Source organism: Molossus molossus, unplaced genomic scaffold, assembly GCF_014108415.1.
Source record: "Molossus molossus isolate mMolMol1 unplaced genomic scaffold, mMolMol1.p scaffold_m16_p_3, whole genome shotgun sequence".
Taxonomy (NCBI): domain Eukaryota; kingdom Metazoa; phylum Chordata; class Mammalia; order Chiroptera; family Molossidae; genus Molossus; species Molossus molossus.
Genome location: NW_023425366.1, coordinates 30719017 through 30737170, shown reverse-complemented (window position 1 = coordinate 30737170; position 18154 = coordinate 30719017). Strand labels below are relative to the sequence as shown.

Sequence of the window (18154 nt, the reverse complement as noted above, 5' to 3'; positions counted from 1 at the left end):
ATATCAGCTTTCTTAATCCTTTTTAATCATGGGTCAATTAAAGACACCACCAACACTTTCTCCAGCCCATGCTTCTCGAATCTCCTCACATAAAACACATTTTCAACCATCTTTCACTTTTAAGTTTTAGCTCCATTAAATTCCTGTCAACATATTCTTTTTTTTTTTTTTCATGCAAACAGAAAGACTGTGATACTTTTTGAACCACTGACAGAAAAAACGAGGATGGAACAAATAAGGTAGCCTCCCAAAGTGGTTTCCCTTCAGTGCACCTACAAGAAGGAGTATTTCAGCAAAGGATCAGCGGTAAAGGGGAGTTTGTTGGTGGCACTAATATTTCATGGAGCTTTTGGAACCACTGATTCGGAATGACCGACCCCTTTCTAATTGAGAGCAAGTTCTTCCTGTCTCGCCGCCTGTTCAGTTGAAGGATCTGCCCTGTGAGAGAATTCACTTGGCTGCTGGAGTCCAAGAAGGATCTTAGTAGGGATGATGGGATATGAATTTCAGGCAAAACAAAACAGAACCCACAACATGAAGGTGAAGGGCTTATCTCACCACCCAGAATGCGCAGGAGATGATACAATTATTCTAGAATGCTCCTCTCACACTGGATTTGGCAATTTCTGTTTCAACTTAAATATGCTTCCTCGTAGGGAATAGGAAAATCTTGAATAAGAAATCTGTAAGCTAAACTTTATGAACTTGAAATGCAAACCATGAGGACTTAAGGGAAATAGGAAGGCCTTGGGGAAATCCAGTTATTAAATATTTACTTTTCCCCATCGGCTTAGAAAAAGACAAATTTTCCTTCTGGGAAGATGGGTTCACCTTCCTCTGATGTGAGCTTCCTGCTGCTGCCCATCATCCCCAGTCCAAGGCCCAGGGCTGGTAGGCCGGGGTGTGAGGGGAGGCTGGGAAAGGGGAAGGTGGTGGTGGGAGGCCAGCCCCCCCCCATGCAGACAGGCAGGGGCTTCTGGGAAGCCAGTGGGCAGCTATTGATTGGAGCCACGCCTTGCTTCTCCGCTAGCTCGGCTCATGCTTTCTGAATCCCCGCCCCTATTTGCTAACTCAGATCTACCTTGCAGTCACCAGCCATTTACACGACCCATATTTGCTGCTCTGATGACAATACAACATCTTCTGGAAGACACTGTTAGAGAATTCTCCCCTCCTAACCAAAAGGAGAAGCTATGCATACCTTATTAGCAGCTTTTGGAGATGAGGTATAGAATCTAAGTTTCTAGATGTGATGTTTTTCTCTTCAGGCTTTATTTTTAAACCATTTTGGAGTGTGTGTGTAAAGATTCCTTTGAAATGTATGATACAAATTCCTGCCTGCCTGGACAGAGGGCACTGACTGCCCAGCCTTTCCCTCACCCTCTGCAGCTGGCCGTCGGCAGGAGCATTAGCCCCTTCACCCTCTAAAGGAACCCAGTGAGGGTCAGGCTGCTGGGCCTTCCACTCGTGTTCCTGAGCTGTAATGCGTTTCAACTCCCTGAAGTGCTTTTTCTGTTTCTTTTTGTCTCCTCTCCACAATTACTTGTTGATGCTTATATTTTTTCTTTGCAATCCCTTAGTTCATTAATTTTTAGTTGATTATAAAATAGAGCAGCTCAGGAAAACAAACTTATTTTCTTCCCTGTAGGGAGATCTAGGGTAAGGCCCTATCAGTACAGATCTGTCCAACCCAGAAAGTTCATGGGTCTCAGTGTATGTTCAGGGGACACTTAGTGAATCTTTTCTTTTGCTTCGTCATCAGTTCTCTTGTTTCAGTTACTCAGACTGTTGGCTAAGTGCTCTCCACATCGAGGATGCATCCCGTTAGGACCAGATATCATGCCTTTTGGCTGAGGGCCTGTGCATCGCTCATGAGCAGAGACGATAAAGCAAACCTTACCTTTTTGTAGAGACTCCTCAGGTCTCGGTACTGCCACATGCTGTTTAGGACCTGAGATGCGGCCTTGACCACTTTTGGAGAATGTCTGGTAAAGAAAAGACAGGACATGCAAAGTGGTGAGTGGACACCAACTTGTCAGGAAGTGGCAAGAATAAAACACCCTCCTGGCTTTCTGGCTGTTCTTCTCACCCCGGGGAGTACAAGGGATAGTTCACTGGTCTCCAACCTCCTTCTCATCAACACAGCCCCGAGGGTGAGAGACTCAAGCACATTGCAATTTGGCAAAGAACATTGAAAATGCAAACAGAAGAGTCAGGATGCAAATTTAGCATCTGACTACAAAATAGAGCAGAAGAGAAAGCTAGCCATTAGGAAGGGCCAGATTCAGAGGTTTTAACAGCAGCACTGGGCAACACCTGTGCAGTAAGATGAACAGAGATATCCATTTTCTTAGCCGAAGCATGAGGGCATACCCAGTGTTGGCTCTCCACCTGCCTGACTGTGGGGATGTGCTCTTCATTTGCCAGATCAAGAGATTGGCAGTGCAGCTGACATGCACACACGGCCACACATGCTCTCACAGGTACACAGAGGGAGAAAAGCACCTGCAAGTAATACCCTTCATATGATTAATGTTCCATCCTTTGGGCCATAGTGAGTAAGTAAGGTCACCATAAACCTTTTGACTACTGGTTCTTACGATTTTTTCGAGTCATGGCTTTGAAATCACCCATGAAACTATAGCTAAATACTTTGCCTTTTGTTTCTTTGCCAATCTGCATCCCAAAACAGACACCAGATCAATAAACTGTGTTGATGCAATTCTATGAAATTCTTGCAAGTCACTTAGACTAGTGGTGAGGGAAAACTATTAGCTACCTGTGAATTCTTTATTCTAATAGGCCGGTTCCACAACCAGCTGCCCAAGTCTAGTGGCTGCCATTGACCTGTGCCCATGTCAGGGGCTAGCACACATTTTCTATAAAGGGTCAGGGAATAAATATTCTTTGCTTTGAGGACCATATGGTCTGCGTTGCAGCTACTCAACTCTGCCCTTGTAGCATGAGAGGAGTCATAAATAATACATAAATCAATGATGTGGCTGTGCTCCAATCAAATATAATTTACAAAAGCAGATGGCAGGTGGGATCTGGCTTATGGGCCACAGTCTGCTGACACTGGTCTATCTGAATGGTCACTCCTGGAGTTGCACAGGATATAACCACTCCTGAAGATTGCAATGCGAAGTCCATGCCTGAAGCTGACCCATGATGCAATGGCCCACGGATACACTGAGAGAGAATATCTGTATTGAGAACAAGAATGCCTTTGAAATAGAAAGTGAGCAGATGATTAGATGAGATCAGATTGAGATTGGATCTGAGAGCCAGAGTAAATGGATACTTCAAGGACAAGCAGTTTGTAATGAGATTATGGGATGCTAATACATGGTCAATTAAATGTGTGCTCTTTTCCTGGATCTTCATGTTTGCAATTTAGACCAGCTAAGTGTAAGGTTTCTTCATCCATTTATTTACTGGTAACAGTAATAGTCACTCTTGCTATTGTTATAACTGAGATTGAATTCAGCTTTGGCTGTGTTAGGAAATCTATTAGTTATATCATGTACATTTAAAAAAAATACAGAGTTCTTATAAATTCCAAATTATTTTTCTCTATGAGAGATGAATAATATTTAAGTAATAGTTATATTTTCTTTTTACTAAAATGGATGCTTGCTAAGTGATTTCATGATTTGTGCCAGTACCATGTTCTAAATATAATATAATTTAAACATAATACTAAATTCCTTTGACTTAAAGGCAGAGAATTTTAGATCTTTTCATGGATATAGATACAGGTACATTTTAGTATTACACAATCAATGCTGAACAAAGATAAAATGCAATTTTTTGTTGTGTTTTATCATTGTTAGCTAGATATTTATCCATGATAATAATCTAACAACTCTAGGGAGACATATATTAATATTCAGATAGTGATAATGTAGTTGAAACATATAAATTAAGTATGCAAAAATTCTACTGAAACTGTGCAATTTTTTGTTACTACTTCTTGCATAGTTACAAAATATAGATTATAAATGCGTAATGATAGCAGGTTTTCACCTCTCAATTAAAATGCCAATACAGCTCAGTGTTATAATAACATGTGAAGGTCAAAAAAACATTGCTTTCTTTCAGCCTTTAACTTTAATCCATTCACTAGACTGGTACCATAGCAACTTCTACTTGAAAAACTATAACTATTGATTGAAGGACTTGAACCATTGAGTGTTTTTAATGTGACAAGTGATTATAACCTCAGCCAAAATACACAGTTCCTTACTGACAAGTAACAGTTGAGACTGTTAATGGCTTTTCTGTCTTATGACAAAATACAGTGGCACATTCAACACTATTTCCCATATAACTGTTAAAATTAGAAAACAACAAATGTACTTTTAAAACAGATGGATGTGACAGGATGTCCATAATGGGTGTTTAAAATGATGTGAACAGAATAATATGTTTTCAAGACTTCAAAACGGTAAGTATACAACTCCTGTAAGAGTCATTAACCATTATGCAATGTCTGCTCATCACCAAACTTGTCAGGTTAGGGGTAGCTGAAGATTTCAGTTGGATCAGTTGCCTGTGGGTGTTCAACACAGCCATTCCAGCAGCAGGAACTTAGACCACCACTCCCAGTGGTTGTGTTAACAGGAAATGGTGTGTTGGGCAGTTCAAACAGATTCTGATTGGCATCTTGACAGTATGACTCATTAATATCATCCATGTTTAAGCCTGTGAATGTTTAGAAATAAAACTTACTGATACGTAAAATGGAGAACCATAGCTAGGCCCATTTTGTATCTGTGTTTTCCTATGCCATCTTAAGTTTAAGAACCAGCGTTGAATTAAATTTATTTCTACAGATACTTTTTAAATGACAATTTAAGGAGGACAGATTTGCCAGCATTTTATTAATTAACTAGAGTAAATTAACATTCCTTCCCTTTGCAATTATAAAATCATCCCCAATACCAAAAATTCTATTTTCAATAAGAATTTCTATTTCATTAAAATATGTCTAGCAGACCAGAGGGATGTCTCACTGACCGCGGTCGCAATAGAGCTGAATGATGAATGGGAGTTTAGTGCTAAGATTCAGAGCAATTCTTCTGGATTCATTTTAAGAGCAGTGAGAGGTAACAATCAAATATAGATGGAAGATGAGGATATCTGCAGCTATAAAAACCTGTTTTGATCCTCAGATTAGTCACTATATAAGAAAGAGATAAATTACATGAAAGAATGGATGAAACTGACTTTAACTGGGAAGAAGCTTGACTCAACTCAGTTCAACAGTTCTTATTAAACACATAAATCCAGACTGTTAACATTGAAAAAAATAAAATAAAAGGACAATGAAATGTAACAAGTGATATTCCATAAAGAAATTTCATTCAAATAAAGAACATTTATGAGATCATCTACAGAGAAAGAACGTTCCCATTAACAATAATCGAGAGTAGACCAGATCTAACAGGATTGTTTTTGGATTGGCAATGTGGATATATACTATTTCATAATGGTTTCCTCAAACAATTTTTTCATTAGGTTCATCAAATAATTTTCTTCTTATAATTAACCATAGGACTGATAAAAGCATCTTGTCTCTTTAAGGCCCATTTAGTGATGCTTACTGCAGTAAGGTGCTCACTCAGTTGGAGGGAATTAATATATGCCAAACTACCCCTAAAGCTCTTTAAGCCTTGCAATTCAGAGGAAATACTTTAATCTTTGAATGTCTTATGATTATAGACAAATGTGTCAGAGTGTTTTTGTGGTCTATGGTTTTATTTTGTGTGTATGTGTGTTTGCTTATAAAGCATTAACATATTAAGTTCATAATGTTCAAAACAGGTAAGCATTTTAATGTGAGACTCCAAGGGTCCACTGAAACCATATAAAGAAGAAAACCATATGGCTTCCTACCTATGTAGAAGATCATATTATTGGAAGTGCAATATTATAAGGGATAATTCAAGCCAACTATCTACACTGTACTATTATTCCTCCAGTCCTATGGGGCTTCTGTACTTGATGTAGAAAAGTATTCCAATCTTATTACTGAATTGTTGATTTAAACTATTTGGAGGTCCAGCTTAAACAGAAGCCCTGAAACTTTTTTTTTTTTTTTTAGAATACAACAGTAAAATCCTGAATTAAATAAAATAATGAGAGAATTTTCAAAAAGTCTCAAAGTGTATCTCTCACAGCCTTTAATAACAAAAGATAAATTATTACTATTTAGATGTGGAGAGGATCAGGGGGTAAAGAGTCAAGAAGTAGGCCCCTGATAACAAGAGGTTTATCCTTTTAATCTGATTTGATTCCATTGAGGGACTTCCAGGAGGTGAAATTTAATTTAGTTTAGTGAATGTTCCCATAAAGTCGACAGCTCCAATACACTGACACTCTGGCTTGTAATGATATTTTTCAGTCACATACAGTAAGATATTGTTGATTCTTAAATCATACTGGGAACAACCCCTTTTGTGGTGGTGTAGTTGCTTTTACATGGAGCCTTCTGCCTCTTTATTCCATTTGCAGAAATGTCCACCTTCCTCACCATTTCCCCCTCTACCTGTTCATTCTTTTAAGACTTGATTAGCATTTTTTTCAGGACATATATTATGACAACTCTTCCCCCCGTTTTATATTGGACATTACTAATTTGCCCCAAATGCTCACCTAGCAAGAGAGGGTGCTGGATTAGTACTGAGTTCTCTCTGACTCCAACACATTCTGTTCCTGGCCCTGAACCCACCCTGCATGATGACTTGCTATGCGTTCTGCATAGCAAAGAGCAAAAGGATGGAGATACATCAACAACACTTGGACCTGGAACCACCACCATAGATGACCTTCCTGTATCAGATTAAGCTGGTTGGCTCTTGCACGTTGGAGGAACACTAGTGTATACATGCCAAATTCTCACATCTACCTTGCCAGTACAGTCATCCCTCGCCACTTCGACTTTCGTGGCTTCACTTTATCATGTTTTTTCCAAATACTATACTATACTTGAAAAAACCGCGATGGACAACTGTATATAAATAAGGAATCCTACTTTGCAGAAATTCATTTATCGCGGTAGAGTCTGGAACTGATTAATCATGATAAACGAGGGCCAACTGTACCACAGTAGCCAAACAAGTCATGAGTTAGTAATCAAATCGGAATTACCAGTAAGACCAGCTTTCACTCTGGGGTGGGAAGATTGGAAACCATTTGCTATTTTTTTGGTTCTCTTGATTATCAGAGACGAATGCTTTTCAGTGACATTCAATCATGTTACTGATAACCAGGGGCCATTGGTCACACCTAGAACCCATTCTATCAATTCCAATTCTATGGTGAAATGAAGTCACCATTTGACTTACTTATCTCCTTTGCTTTTGGAGATGCCAACCAACTTCTCGATGCCGCCTGCATCCCGTAAGGCCTTGGCGTTCTCCATGTTCTTGGTGATCACTTCGTGGAGGGTGCAACAGACGGCTGTCACCGTGTCATCCGACATTGCCTTGCTTGCTGTGTTGTTGCTGTTGTTCCCACCTGGAAGCCTGTGGACCAGGTCTCGCATGGCATATTTGCCTTTAGAAAAAAATAAAGAGTTGAAATGAGGTCAAAATCGAGGAAGAGGGCAGAGGGAGAGGTGGGCACAGGAGAGAAGAACAAACACAAGGGGTAAGATTAATGCGACAGTAGTATCTGTTTCCCATTACTGAACATTCTCCCTTGGGTAACTCTGAACACACACACACAGAACCCAGTATTTCCTCATGGTGAGTACATGGTTTTGGGTTCTAGATCGACATGGGATGGAACCTTTGGACCAGTTGTTTCACTGCCCCTAACGCTCAGCTTTTTACATCTGTGAAGCAAGAACAATGATGGTATATATAGCTCACAAGGCTGTTGTAAAGATTAAGTCAGTAAATATGTGGAAAGCATTTAACACACAAGGATTACTGAGGATGCAGGCATTGATACAGGTTAACAATCAGTAGCTTCCTATTTGGTATTCATAGAAGCCAAGAAAACATGTGTTAATTCTAACATAACCTCGAAAATGCTTTAATGGGAGCTATGTTGGGACCTGTATTATTTAACAAGAGTCAATCCCCAATGTGTGGAGAGCATGATCATATATATATATATTACTTCTGTGTTCTGGCCCCTATGAAGCAAAAAGAAACATTTAAAGAGAGGGAGAGAAGCTTTAGAAATAATATATAACTAGGTGTCCTTTGAACTAGAGTAACTGAATAATCTGCTTGTCTCAAGGATAGGATTTCATTGTATGATTCTACCATATAACATTTCCTAATTTGACACGTTTTTCTTCATGTGAAAATAAAATAAAATCCAACTTTTAAAATAAAATCCTCCTTAATTCACTTTATCATTATTAATCTTGCTACTCCCGATGATAAAGGTACTTATAATGACATCTTTATGGAGCACTTCTCGTTTACAAAGCACTTTAGGCATTACCAATAACCCTAGACGACAATTAACTCATCCCACCTGCAGCTCTCAATTCTGTTCCATTCATTTACTTCTAGAACTAAGCAAATGAGTGCCGGTAGCAAAGCCGGCTGTTCTAGAATTTTCCAGATGGAACTGGCACATGTCCAAAGTTAAACCCCTTCCTTGTCTTCCCTCCCCCATTAGGCATATTTAGCTAACACCTAAAAATTTGTTGAAATATTGCCCTTCCATACATGTCTGTGAAAGAGAGCCTCTTTTAGCTCTTTAATTCCCTTGTGCCTGGTGCCTGAGGGTAGAAAAGGGAACCCCTTGGGAGGAAGCAATGATGTCTTAATTCCAGGCAGTAATAAATAAAACACAGGCCTTTGTAATTTTGGTATCTGCACTTGTCCTATCTATGTATAGGTGGCTTATTTAGCTTGGCCAAAAAAATGGTGATGTCTAAATTACTGAAGTAGGAAAGTGTCTTCATTCACTTTATGATACTTGAGAAACGTGAGACATAAGGGTTTTCCTTAAAACCCCTAAGTTAGCATATTTATTTTCTAACGACAGTTTGGAGAAGATCCTTTATACATGGCTAGTCCTGTGAGCAACTTGCTTTATCTATTTATTGTTAAATCACACCCAATTCTGGCTAATAGTTTACTCTGTTGAGCTCAGCAAGCTGGTGACTTTATTAGTTCATTAACCCCCACAAGCCACTGTAAGACAAACCTGAGTTCCATAGTGGCTACTAAGATGGATGGGTTCTTTTTTCTTACTTTTTATAAGGGAAGTGATGGAGGAAGGAATCAGAAAACTATCTTAATTGTTGTGCATAGAGTAGTGTTCACATTCCTGATGGCGGATGGAAGACTGGTTTTGTGACCTTGGATATTGTCAAGGTTGAAAACAAAAACATGGAGAGGGAGAGGATTTGGCTGCGGCATTTTGACATTTTTGTTGTTACTGTGATTTTTTAAAAATGACAGAAGATAAATTTGAAGATGTGGTTTCATCCTGCACAGCTTTCTAAGCAGCGAGTCCTTAATAAGATACAAGGTGTCCCTGTAATGTTCAGGTGGCAGAGACAGTCACTGCCCTCCCAGAACAGCCCCAGTGTGCTGAACAAACACCTTCATTTTCCATGTGCTCCATGGCTTGAAAAACAGCAGGAGACACTGCCATATATAACCTTCCACAATCTGTTGAGGAAACCCATTGGAATGATTTTATTTCTATTATTTCCAATATAGTTCACTGACATTTCACTAGGCAATTGAAGATTTTTCATTTAGTCTATTTATTAGCCTATTTGGAAAGATACATTTTAGTCTATGTTTTGACCATCCAAGTAGAGAAACAAATCAAGTAAAATTATCCCAAAGGGCAGAAGATTGCTGGGCAAAATCTGTTCTTTTAAGGGCATACAATTGTTTAAGCCTGTGATTATGCTGCTGAGAAAAGCCACGTTCTCACTCTTGAACTCCATCTTCATGTGAAATTTGGGTAGCAAGAAGAGCTTTTTAGCTTTTTCTTGTGTTTAGAAACTTTGAGGCTTATTGGGGGTGGTAGTGGTGGTGATGGAGGTGGTAGATAGGAATACAGAATAATTACAGTCACAAGTGACCGTGAGTGGCATGCTAATAACAAGAGTTCAGAGAAATTAGAATAGACTGGGTTGTCATGGCACGCTTGATACAGGAAGTGGATGTCTAGGATTTGTTCCATAGATCAGGAGAACCACAAAATATTGTACAAAGAAGATTCTCATGCATCAAGAAGGAAGGTTTCAGAGTGATGAGACTGATGATGGAAGAAATAAATGTTTTTTTTTTTTTCTTTCTTGATAATAAAGCTCTCTCGGAACTTCTATTGCAATTATAAGCATTACAACTCCAAGTAGCTTGTGCTTATAATTGTTCTATGTCTCATATTTTCTTTGTTCCCTAAGTTTCTAAACAATGGAAAGAATGAAAAAGCTACTCTTGTTCCTGAACAAAAGAAATCTTGTCCTACATCCTCCACTCCACCTCAGTCAGGCTCTTGGTCTGAGGTTTGCGGTCTGAGATGTCAGATGTGAAAGTAGTTAACTGCCTTTTAAAGTCAATTCTCTTTCTTTGCCACAGTGGCAATGAGGAAAAGTTACAAGGCAGGTGAGCCAAGGTTGAATTTTCACAGCCTAACACCATCAAGATGATCCAATTTTTTTTTTTTTGGTTTCAGACAGAGAAAGTGATGGAGATAAGATTCTTCTTGGGCTGAGAAGGGGAGTGGCTGATCCACCAGGGCGCTATCTCTTTAGGAATCTGCAGTAGAAACAATTGGAAGTTCTGCAGGGGCCCAGGGACAGCAAGGCCACCTGAAGCTCAACGGCACCCTGTGGTGTGTGGGGATGCTATGTGGATACAGAAGACATCACAAGAGCACAGGCCTCAAGGCCTCACCCTGTGGTTGAGGCTGACATGAGGCAGAAGAGCTTCCTGTCTTTGAACAAACTTCTGAGGCCCTCAAAAGGGGCAGTGGCACCAGCACCCAGGGCAGACTGAAGACCTTTCCCCCTTTCTCTGGATTTAATTTGGTTTAACAATAAGTAACTGATATGACTCAGACTGAAACTCAGGAAGTGACTCATGTTGATGATACTACTGAGAAAGTAACTAGTATTTCCAGACAAAAACAAGAACTTGTAACTACAGAGAGTTGGCCATGGTAGGGATCAGCAACAGCAGAGCAGCTGTGACCAAGATTCCTAAGATGCAACTGACAAGGCTGGGAGTCCAGTGAAATGTTGGGGGTAATGGAGAGAAAGGGGATTCAGAAATTTCTAGCTGGGACAACAAGATGGATAGTGAAAACCAAGTGAATTCTAAAGTTTTATAATAATGGACAAGTTGGATTTCTATTTGATTTAGTCACACAAAGAAAAACATGCATAATTAGTAAATAGCATAGGGAAGTACCACAGGGCAAAACCCCATTGGAGAGAAAATTAGCTCATTAGGTTGAAAAGACCTGGATTTGTGAAAGCAAAGTAGCTGTCTGGCCCTGCCTTCATTTGGAATCAGTGTGCTTCCTATTATCTACTGTCATGAAATCACATGTTATAAAAGGAAAGTACGTTCTCCTTGGGATGAAAACAAAAGAAAACACAACTCACTACCACCTCGAACAAACAGGTCACTTTGTTTTGCTCAAGTTCCCAATAGAAATGAATCCTTGGGCCATGTCCTCTAAATTATTAGTCTCTAATGAAAATAACTTCATTTCTAACTTCTACAATACTGACATGAGAGGACTATTGGAGATTTATGATGTGTAAAAAATCCCTATTTTCATCAATGATAGATGAACTGTAACCTTGTAACTTTGCCACCATTTCCTCCCTGTGTGTATATCAATTGCAAGCAAACACGATTTCCTCTTTATAATGCTTCTTTCTGGGAGTCTCCTGTTTAGAGTTGTTGGGCACATGAAGGATCCAGGATGACTCAGGAGACCTAACAAACTGTTGCCCAAGATGGGCACTCCTGGCTGAGCTCCTATACAGACAAGAGCTGGTTGGGATGTTTATGATGGGTAACAGAGCTTTTTGCCCTTGCTGACTGTTTCTGCTTCTGTGTTGTTTGCTTATGACTCTGTTTCTAAATTAAAAAAAAATATGTCTGGTTGGTGTGGCTGAGTGGTTGAGCGTCAACCCATGCACCAAGAGGTCACCAGTTAGATTCCCAGTCAGGGCACATGCCCAGGTTGTGGGCCCGATCCCCAGTGGGAGCCATGCAGGAGGTGGCCAATCAATGTTCTTCCCCACTGATGTTTTTATCTCTCTCCTTCTCCCTTCCTCTCTCTCTAAAATCAATAACAAAAAATGTTAAATATATATGTTTTTATTGATTTCATAGAGTGGCTACTTCCTGCATGCCCTCTACTGGGGATTGAGCCAGCAACCTGGGCATGTGTTCTTGATTAGGAATTGAACCAGCGACCTCCTGGTGCATGGGATGATGCTCAATCAACTAAGCCACACTGGCCAGGCATGACTGCTTTTACATCTGTTTCAGAACTAAGCCTGTTTCTGGTATTGATGTACTGATTAGTCCATTACCACGTGGTTCTCCCACTGGTGGCAGCAATGTTTAGTGGTTTTATGTTCTAACCACCTGTGCTCTATAAGGTGGCTGACGAAGTCACACAAGGAAGTCCCTTCTTATCGGTAAATATTTAAATATAAGTAGATTATTCTCCATATTTATGTGTGTGTTTCTGTTTCATTTGTGTTTTCTTTTCTTTGTATTCCACATATAAGTTAAATCATAAAGTATTTATAGTTCTCTTAGCATAGTATCACTTAGCATAATATACTTTGGTCCACTATGTTGTCACAAATAGCAAGATTTAATTCTCTTTACAATTTTTTTTTCTTTATTGATTTTAGAGAGAGAGAAAAGGAGAGGGAGTGAGAGATAGAAACATTGATGAGAGAGAACATCGATTGGCTACCTCCTGCTCGCCCTCTCCTAGGGATTGGGTCCATAAACTGGGCATGTGCCCTGACCGGGAATCAAACCAGTGACCTCTTAGTGCCTGGGCTGATGCTCAACCATTGAGCCACACTGGCTGGGCAAAATTTCATTCATTATTATTGCTGAGTGATATACCACATCGTCTTTACCCCTTCCTCTGTCAGTGGACATCTAAGTTGCTTTCATATCTTGGCTATTATGAATAATGCTACAATGAAAAAAGTGGAAGAGAATAGAGCTACAAACTTCCATTTATAAAATAAATATCATAGACTGAAGGGGGAAACAAGGTCACCAACTTTTTAAGTGCCCTGAAAATTACTTCAGCTAAAGGGCGTGGGGCTTGCAACAATATCTGCCTCTTTGTCTGCAACTCCATGATCAGAACACAGGTCCCCAGTATTTGAAGGACAGAATCCTTATTGCCCACTGTGGTCCCACAAGGCTGCATGCCAGCGGCTCCATGAACACATGCACAGCTGCCTGCCAAGGGGCTGGGGGCGAAGGCGAGGAGCTGCCGCTATGCTAAGAACTGAAAATGACCAAAATTAACCATAATTTACCTTCCAAGTTTTCCCCTGAAGGTTGCAAGGCTTCGTTAGACTTCAGCATTCCCAAATAGTTCCCTCAGACAAATTCTGCCAGTGTGACTGCGATCTACGTGGGGGCCAGTTTCCTGGTGTTTCCCACCCACCATCCTCTCAGAGGCCTCTGCCCACTCTGAATTTACTTTGATCTGTGGTTGAAGATATAAAAGTGGGTCTCTGATTTGCTTGTGGTTGTGTACCTATAGGTAAATGTGAAAGAGCCTTCCTGGCCTTCGCCAAAGGAAGATCGTTAGTTTTTACAACTCTCAATTGGCTACAACTCTCAGTTGACTGGCACCTTTCTCTTTTGGGAAATGTTTGGACCATAATGTGTCATAAAAATCTGCCACTGTAGCCCTGGCCAGTTTGGCTCAGCGGTTAGAGCATCAGCCTGCGGTCTGGAGAGACCCGGGTTCGGTTCCCGCTAAGGGCACGTGCTTAGGTTGCAGTTTGTCCCCAGCCCTGGTTGGTCGTGCGGGTGGCAGCCGCTCGATGTGTCCCTTCACGTCGATGTTTCTCTCTCTCTCTCTCTCTTCCTCTCTCTCCCTCCCACTCTATCTGTCCAAAAAATGGAAAAATATCCTTGGGTGAGGATAAAAAAAAAAAATCTGCCACTGTATACCTGTAGGACATCAAATATAAGCAGACAGTTTATCATGAAAATCTCCATTTTAAAACCGGTTTTTGTGGCTTACGGACCAAGAGGTGATGCACGCACAGTGGCATTGTTTGGCGCACGAGAAAGCCTGAGTGCTTGTTTGCTTGGGAAGCTCTGACCCCAGCTGCACTTATTTTTTGCCTTTAGGCATGAAGGACTTATACTCATATTCTGTGTCCCCTAATAACTTTATTTGAAATTGCCTTTCCCAAATCTACACCCCATAGTCCATAGTCAAACTATCAAAACTTTTAAAAGTGTTTTTTTTTTTTTTTTACATCTGAACCACCTTTGGGGGTTTCCAGACTGCTGCGGGGCAACAACAACGAGTTTCTTCCTCACTTGATGAAATAATTATGTTTGCGTGGCCTTCTGCAGGTTTTATTTGGTTTCTTACTATTGTGAGAGCTGCCCTGTGTACCAAGCCTCTGTTATAAAAAGACCTGGCAAAGGAAAAGAGAGTTCAACTTCCACTTAATTACCACAAGTTTTATGATTATGTTTCAGCAGCTACGGGCCTTTTGGTTTGCTTAGAACCATGTTCCCTTTCATGTGAAGGAATGGCACAATAATGGTCAAGTTTTTCAAAGAAAGACTCCATTTCTAGGTTTGAAAGAGCCTTTTTACTCGGTAGTAATCCCAACACACTCTTAGTGGAGTAAACTGAAAGGTCCTCAAAGTCTTTCAGTGCCCTCATTGTCCATAATATATGAACTTCCTGTCATGGTAGTCACCGACTAACTCCTTATGAAACAAAACTTGCCTCAATTTTGCTGTTATTGGTTGGGATGAGTAAGTACTCAGAGCTATTCAGCTTTATCATCAATAGACGGTTTCTCATTTTCTCTCAGGCTCACCTCAAGACCCCTGACAGAGCCACAGATCAGTAATTGGGGTCTGTTGGAAAAAACATTAAAATAGGCTGATTAAAGAACTCCAACAGGTACTCAACATTTGTTTCTATACAAATGAGGTTATTGGTGATAGGCACCCATGTGAAGCTGATAGCATCACCACAAATGAACATCTCAGATGACCAAGAGGCTGAATCTGATTTCCACAACTCATTCCCTTTGGAAATTGGGACGACTGCTAACTAACCCAATAGTAACAGAATAAGGATTAATTATCTAGACTAAATAAAACAAATTTATTTGGGGTTAACCTTCTATTTTGAATTGAGATTGTTATAAAAACCTTGTTCCTTCTATTTCCTCTGTCTTTAATGCTTGATTTAATGTTATGCTTATAGAAAGTAGAATAATATACTTTTTAAATGGAATCTTGTCCTAATTAATCCTTCATAATTCATAAAAAGGAAATCCTTTGAAAGTTCTTAGATAAGATGATAAATTATTGGGAACGGTTGATAATAATAATCCTGTAAATATAACAACATATGTTGATTGGTCTTGTCTAGACACTTAAAAGAGGAGTTAAATAAGGTTAAAAAAAATGCCTTGACTAATCTGTTCATTTTCTTTGACCATAGGTGTTCATAGACCAAATTAGAATCTGTCTTCCTTTCTAATAGACCAGTGAGAAAATAAAATCTTTATACATGCCATAGATGCCACATTTAAAGGAAAATACAATTTAATTAGGCATAAAATGCCTATAAAAATAGTACATTTCCTATGTGGAATTGATGCTGTAACATCTTCCCAGCACACAGACTTGGCTGGTGCTGTCTGGCTCAAGGAACTCCAGCCCTACAGTTAGTGTGACCAGTAACACTGAAAAGTTGGAGCTCAGAGGGATGGAATAATCTCTGAATTAAAAGTAATGGAGGTGAAGCCTCATAGAAGTGACTGACAGTCTTGGGTTATTGATCCCAGTAGATGAGGTGAAAGGGAGCAAAATATTTCTGATACATAAAGGCACCAAAACTACAATCCTTGGAGCTATACCAATAAAACAAAAGTTAATTCTGAAGATTTGTTATCATATAGCTCTAGTTAAAAAATTTTTTTTCTTTATTGATTTTAGACAAAGAAGAAGGGAGAGGGAGAGAGAGATTGAAACATCAATGAGAGAGAACATCGATTGGCCGCCTCCTGCATGCCGCCCACTGGGGATTTGGCCCACCACCTGGGCATGGGCCCTGACTGGGAATTGAACCAGTGACCTCTTGGTACATGGGTCAATGCTCAACCACTGAGCCACACCAGCCGGGCATATAGCTCTAGTTTTGATAACCATGCAAAGAGGTCTTTGTGAATGAACCCACACTGCTGCACAACTGGTTAATAAGGTAAAACCATCAAGTTAATAGTCACAAATAAAAAAAGTGGTTCTTATCAAACATCTGTGGTTCAATCTGCATCTTCAGGGCAGAATATCAGCATTGTGGAGGACCATTAAGGATAACTGGTACCTTGTTCTGTCTCCATCTTGACTGTGTGCATATCATGTGCTGGACACAGCCCGGGGTCAAGGAAGCAGAATGAAATAGATCAGCTCATGGAAACAAATAAAAGAAAGAAAGAAAGAAAAAGGAGCACAGGCTGGCCTTTCTAGCCCTTCTCCCAAATAATGAATTGCTGAGTCATTCCCCAGCAGTTGCTGACTTCCGAATCAACTTTATCTCTGACATTTGCAATACCAAGAGGTGATGGATGATATGATTATCTTGTGAAAAAAACTGCTGTTTGTCTATTCCTTAAGTATGGATCCCTTGCAACAATTTGTAAGTTAAAAACCCCTTTCTGTTGATGCTTTTGTCTTTATGTCTTCCTTTCACAGAATGGAAAATAGTTGCACACCACCAACCCTCTGGTCTAATCATACCAGCCCTTTGTTCCCTGAATGGGAGCTGTTCATCTCCACACTCCTTTGCTCCAGCTGGAGTAGAATAAATATTTAATGAGATGCATTGATTTTTAAAAAAACAACGGACCTTCTTTTATGTATCTGCCATTGGCTTTAATTGATTAAAATTGATCTAAACAGAGAGAGATAGAGAAGAGGGAAAAGAGGCATATTAAGACATCAGGTCCATTGGAGTCCAGGGATTAGTGGTTGCTGTCTGCAGAGGTTAGGACAAATTTTAGAAGAAACACTAAAGTTCTTTATGATTTTTTCCTATTAATTATGATTAAAAAAAAACAAACAAACAAAAACACCACGTACAACGTTATAGCACATAGAGGAACACATTTCACATACCAGAATTAGTAAGCATGTGGTCTGAGACTATGATCCAAACCGTAATTCAACCCTCCAAAGAAATCATATAAAGCAGAATCCTACAGGTTTACAATATAAGGTAGGTAATTCTTTCAAGAGTTATTACATCCAAATAAATAACCTATTCCGTTTGTTTGGCAGACAAAAGGAATTGTATTTCTTGGCACCTGGAGACTTTATCCAGAAGATTTCACAGACTGGATTCTGTGAAACTCTCACACTGTCAAGGTATTAAGAACTAAGGGAATGAATAGAAATATGGACAAGAAGGTGGCTAAAATAAGCATATTTAATTTGCATAAAAATCAATCTAAAAATGAAAGTGGCAGTTAATTAACAGGTTTGCTGGAGCATCTTTTTGAAATAGAAATAAATTGATTTTGGGGAAATATTGAAAATGAGGCAAGCAACTGATAGGATATATTTTAATAGGATTTATATAATCTCATTCACTATTAAGCATGATAACCAAAAAAATTATCTCAATTCATTGCCTAATTTTAGCAGAAAGGAAATAAAGGTAAACATTTAAATTCTGATTCTAGTTTCAGGATAGAAACCAAGGAAGGTTTTTTATTTTTAGGTGAAGATTGCTATCTAGCAAAGACTTAAGAACTCTTAGTACAAAAATTACAGGAGACAACCATGTGTCTGAAACAAGATTAGATTGGTATCTCTGTACAAAGTTTGTGTTTGGGAACAGAACCTGAAATCAGTCCTTCGACCTCAGATTAGCACATTGGGATAACAGT

The 18154-nt window shown here is 39.5% G+C and overlaps 1 protein-coding gene across 5 annotated transcripts in view; it reads right to left on the bottom strand.

The window, feature by feature from the left end:
- Positions 1-18154, bottom strand: part of CTNND2 (catenin delta 2) — an 858429-nt gene that overhangs the window by 37235 nt on the left and 803040 nt on the right. For all 5 annotated transcript variants that reach the window (XM_036280167.1, XM_036280169.1, XM_036280166.1 and 2 more), the window contains 2 exons: positions 7353-7563; positions 1901-1985 (listed from right to left, as the gene is read on the bottom strand). In XM_036280167.1, the coding sequence (XP_036136060.1) occupies positions 1901-1985; positions 7353-7563 (296 nt within the window). The remainder of the gene's footprint in view (positions 1-1900; positions 1986-7352; positions 7564-18154) is intronic.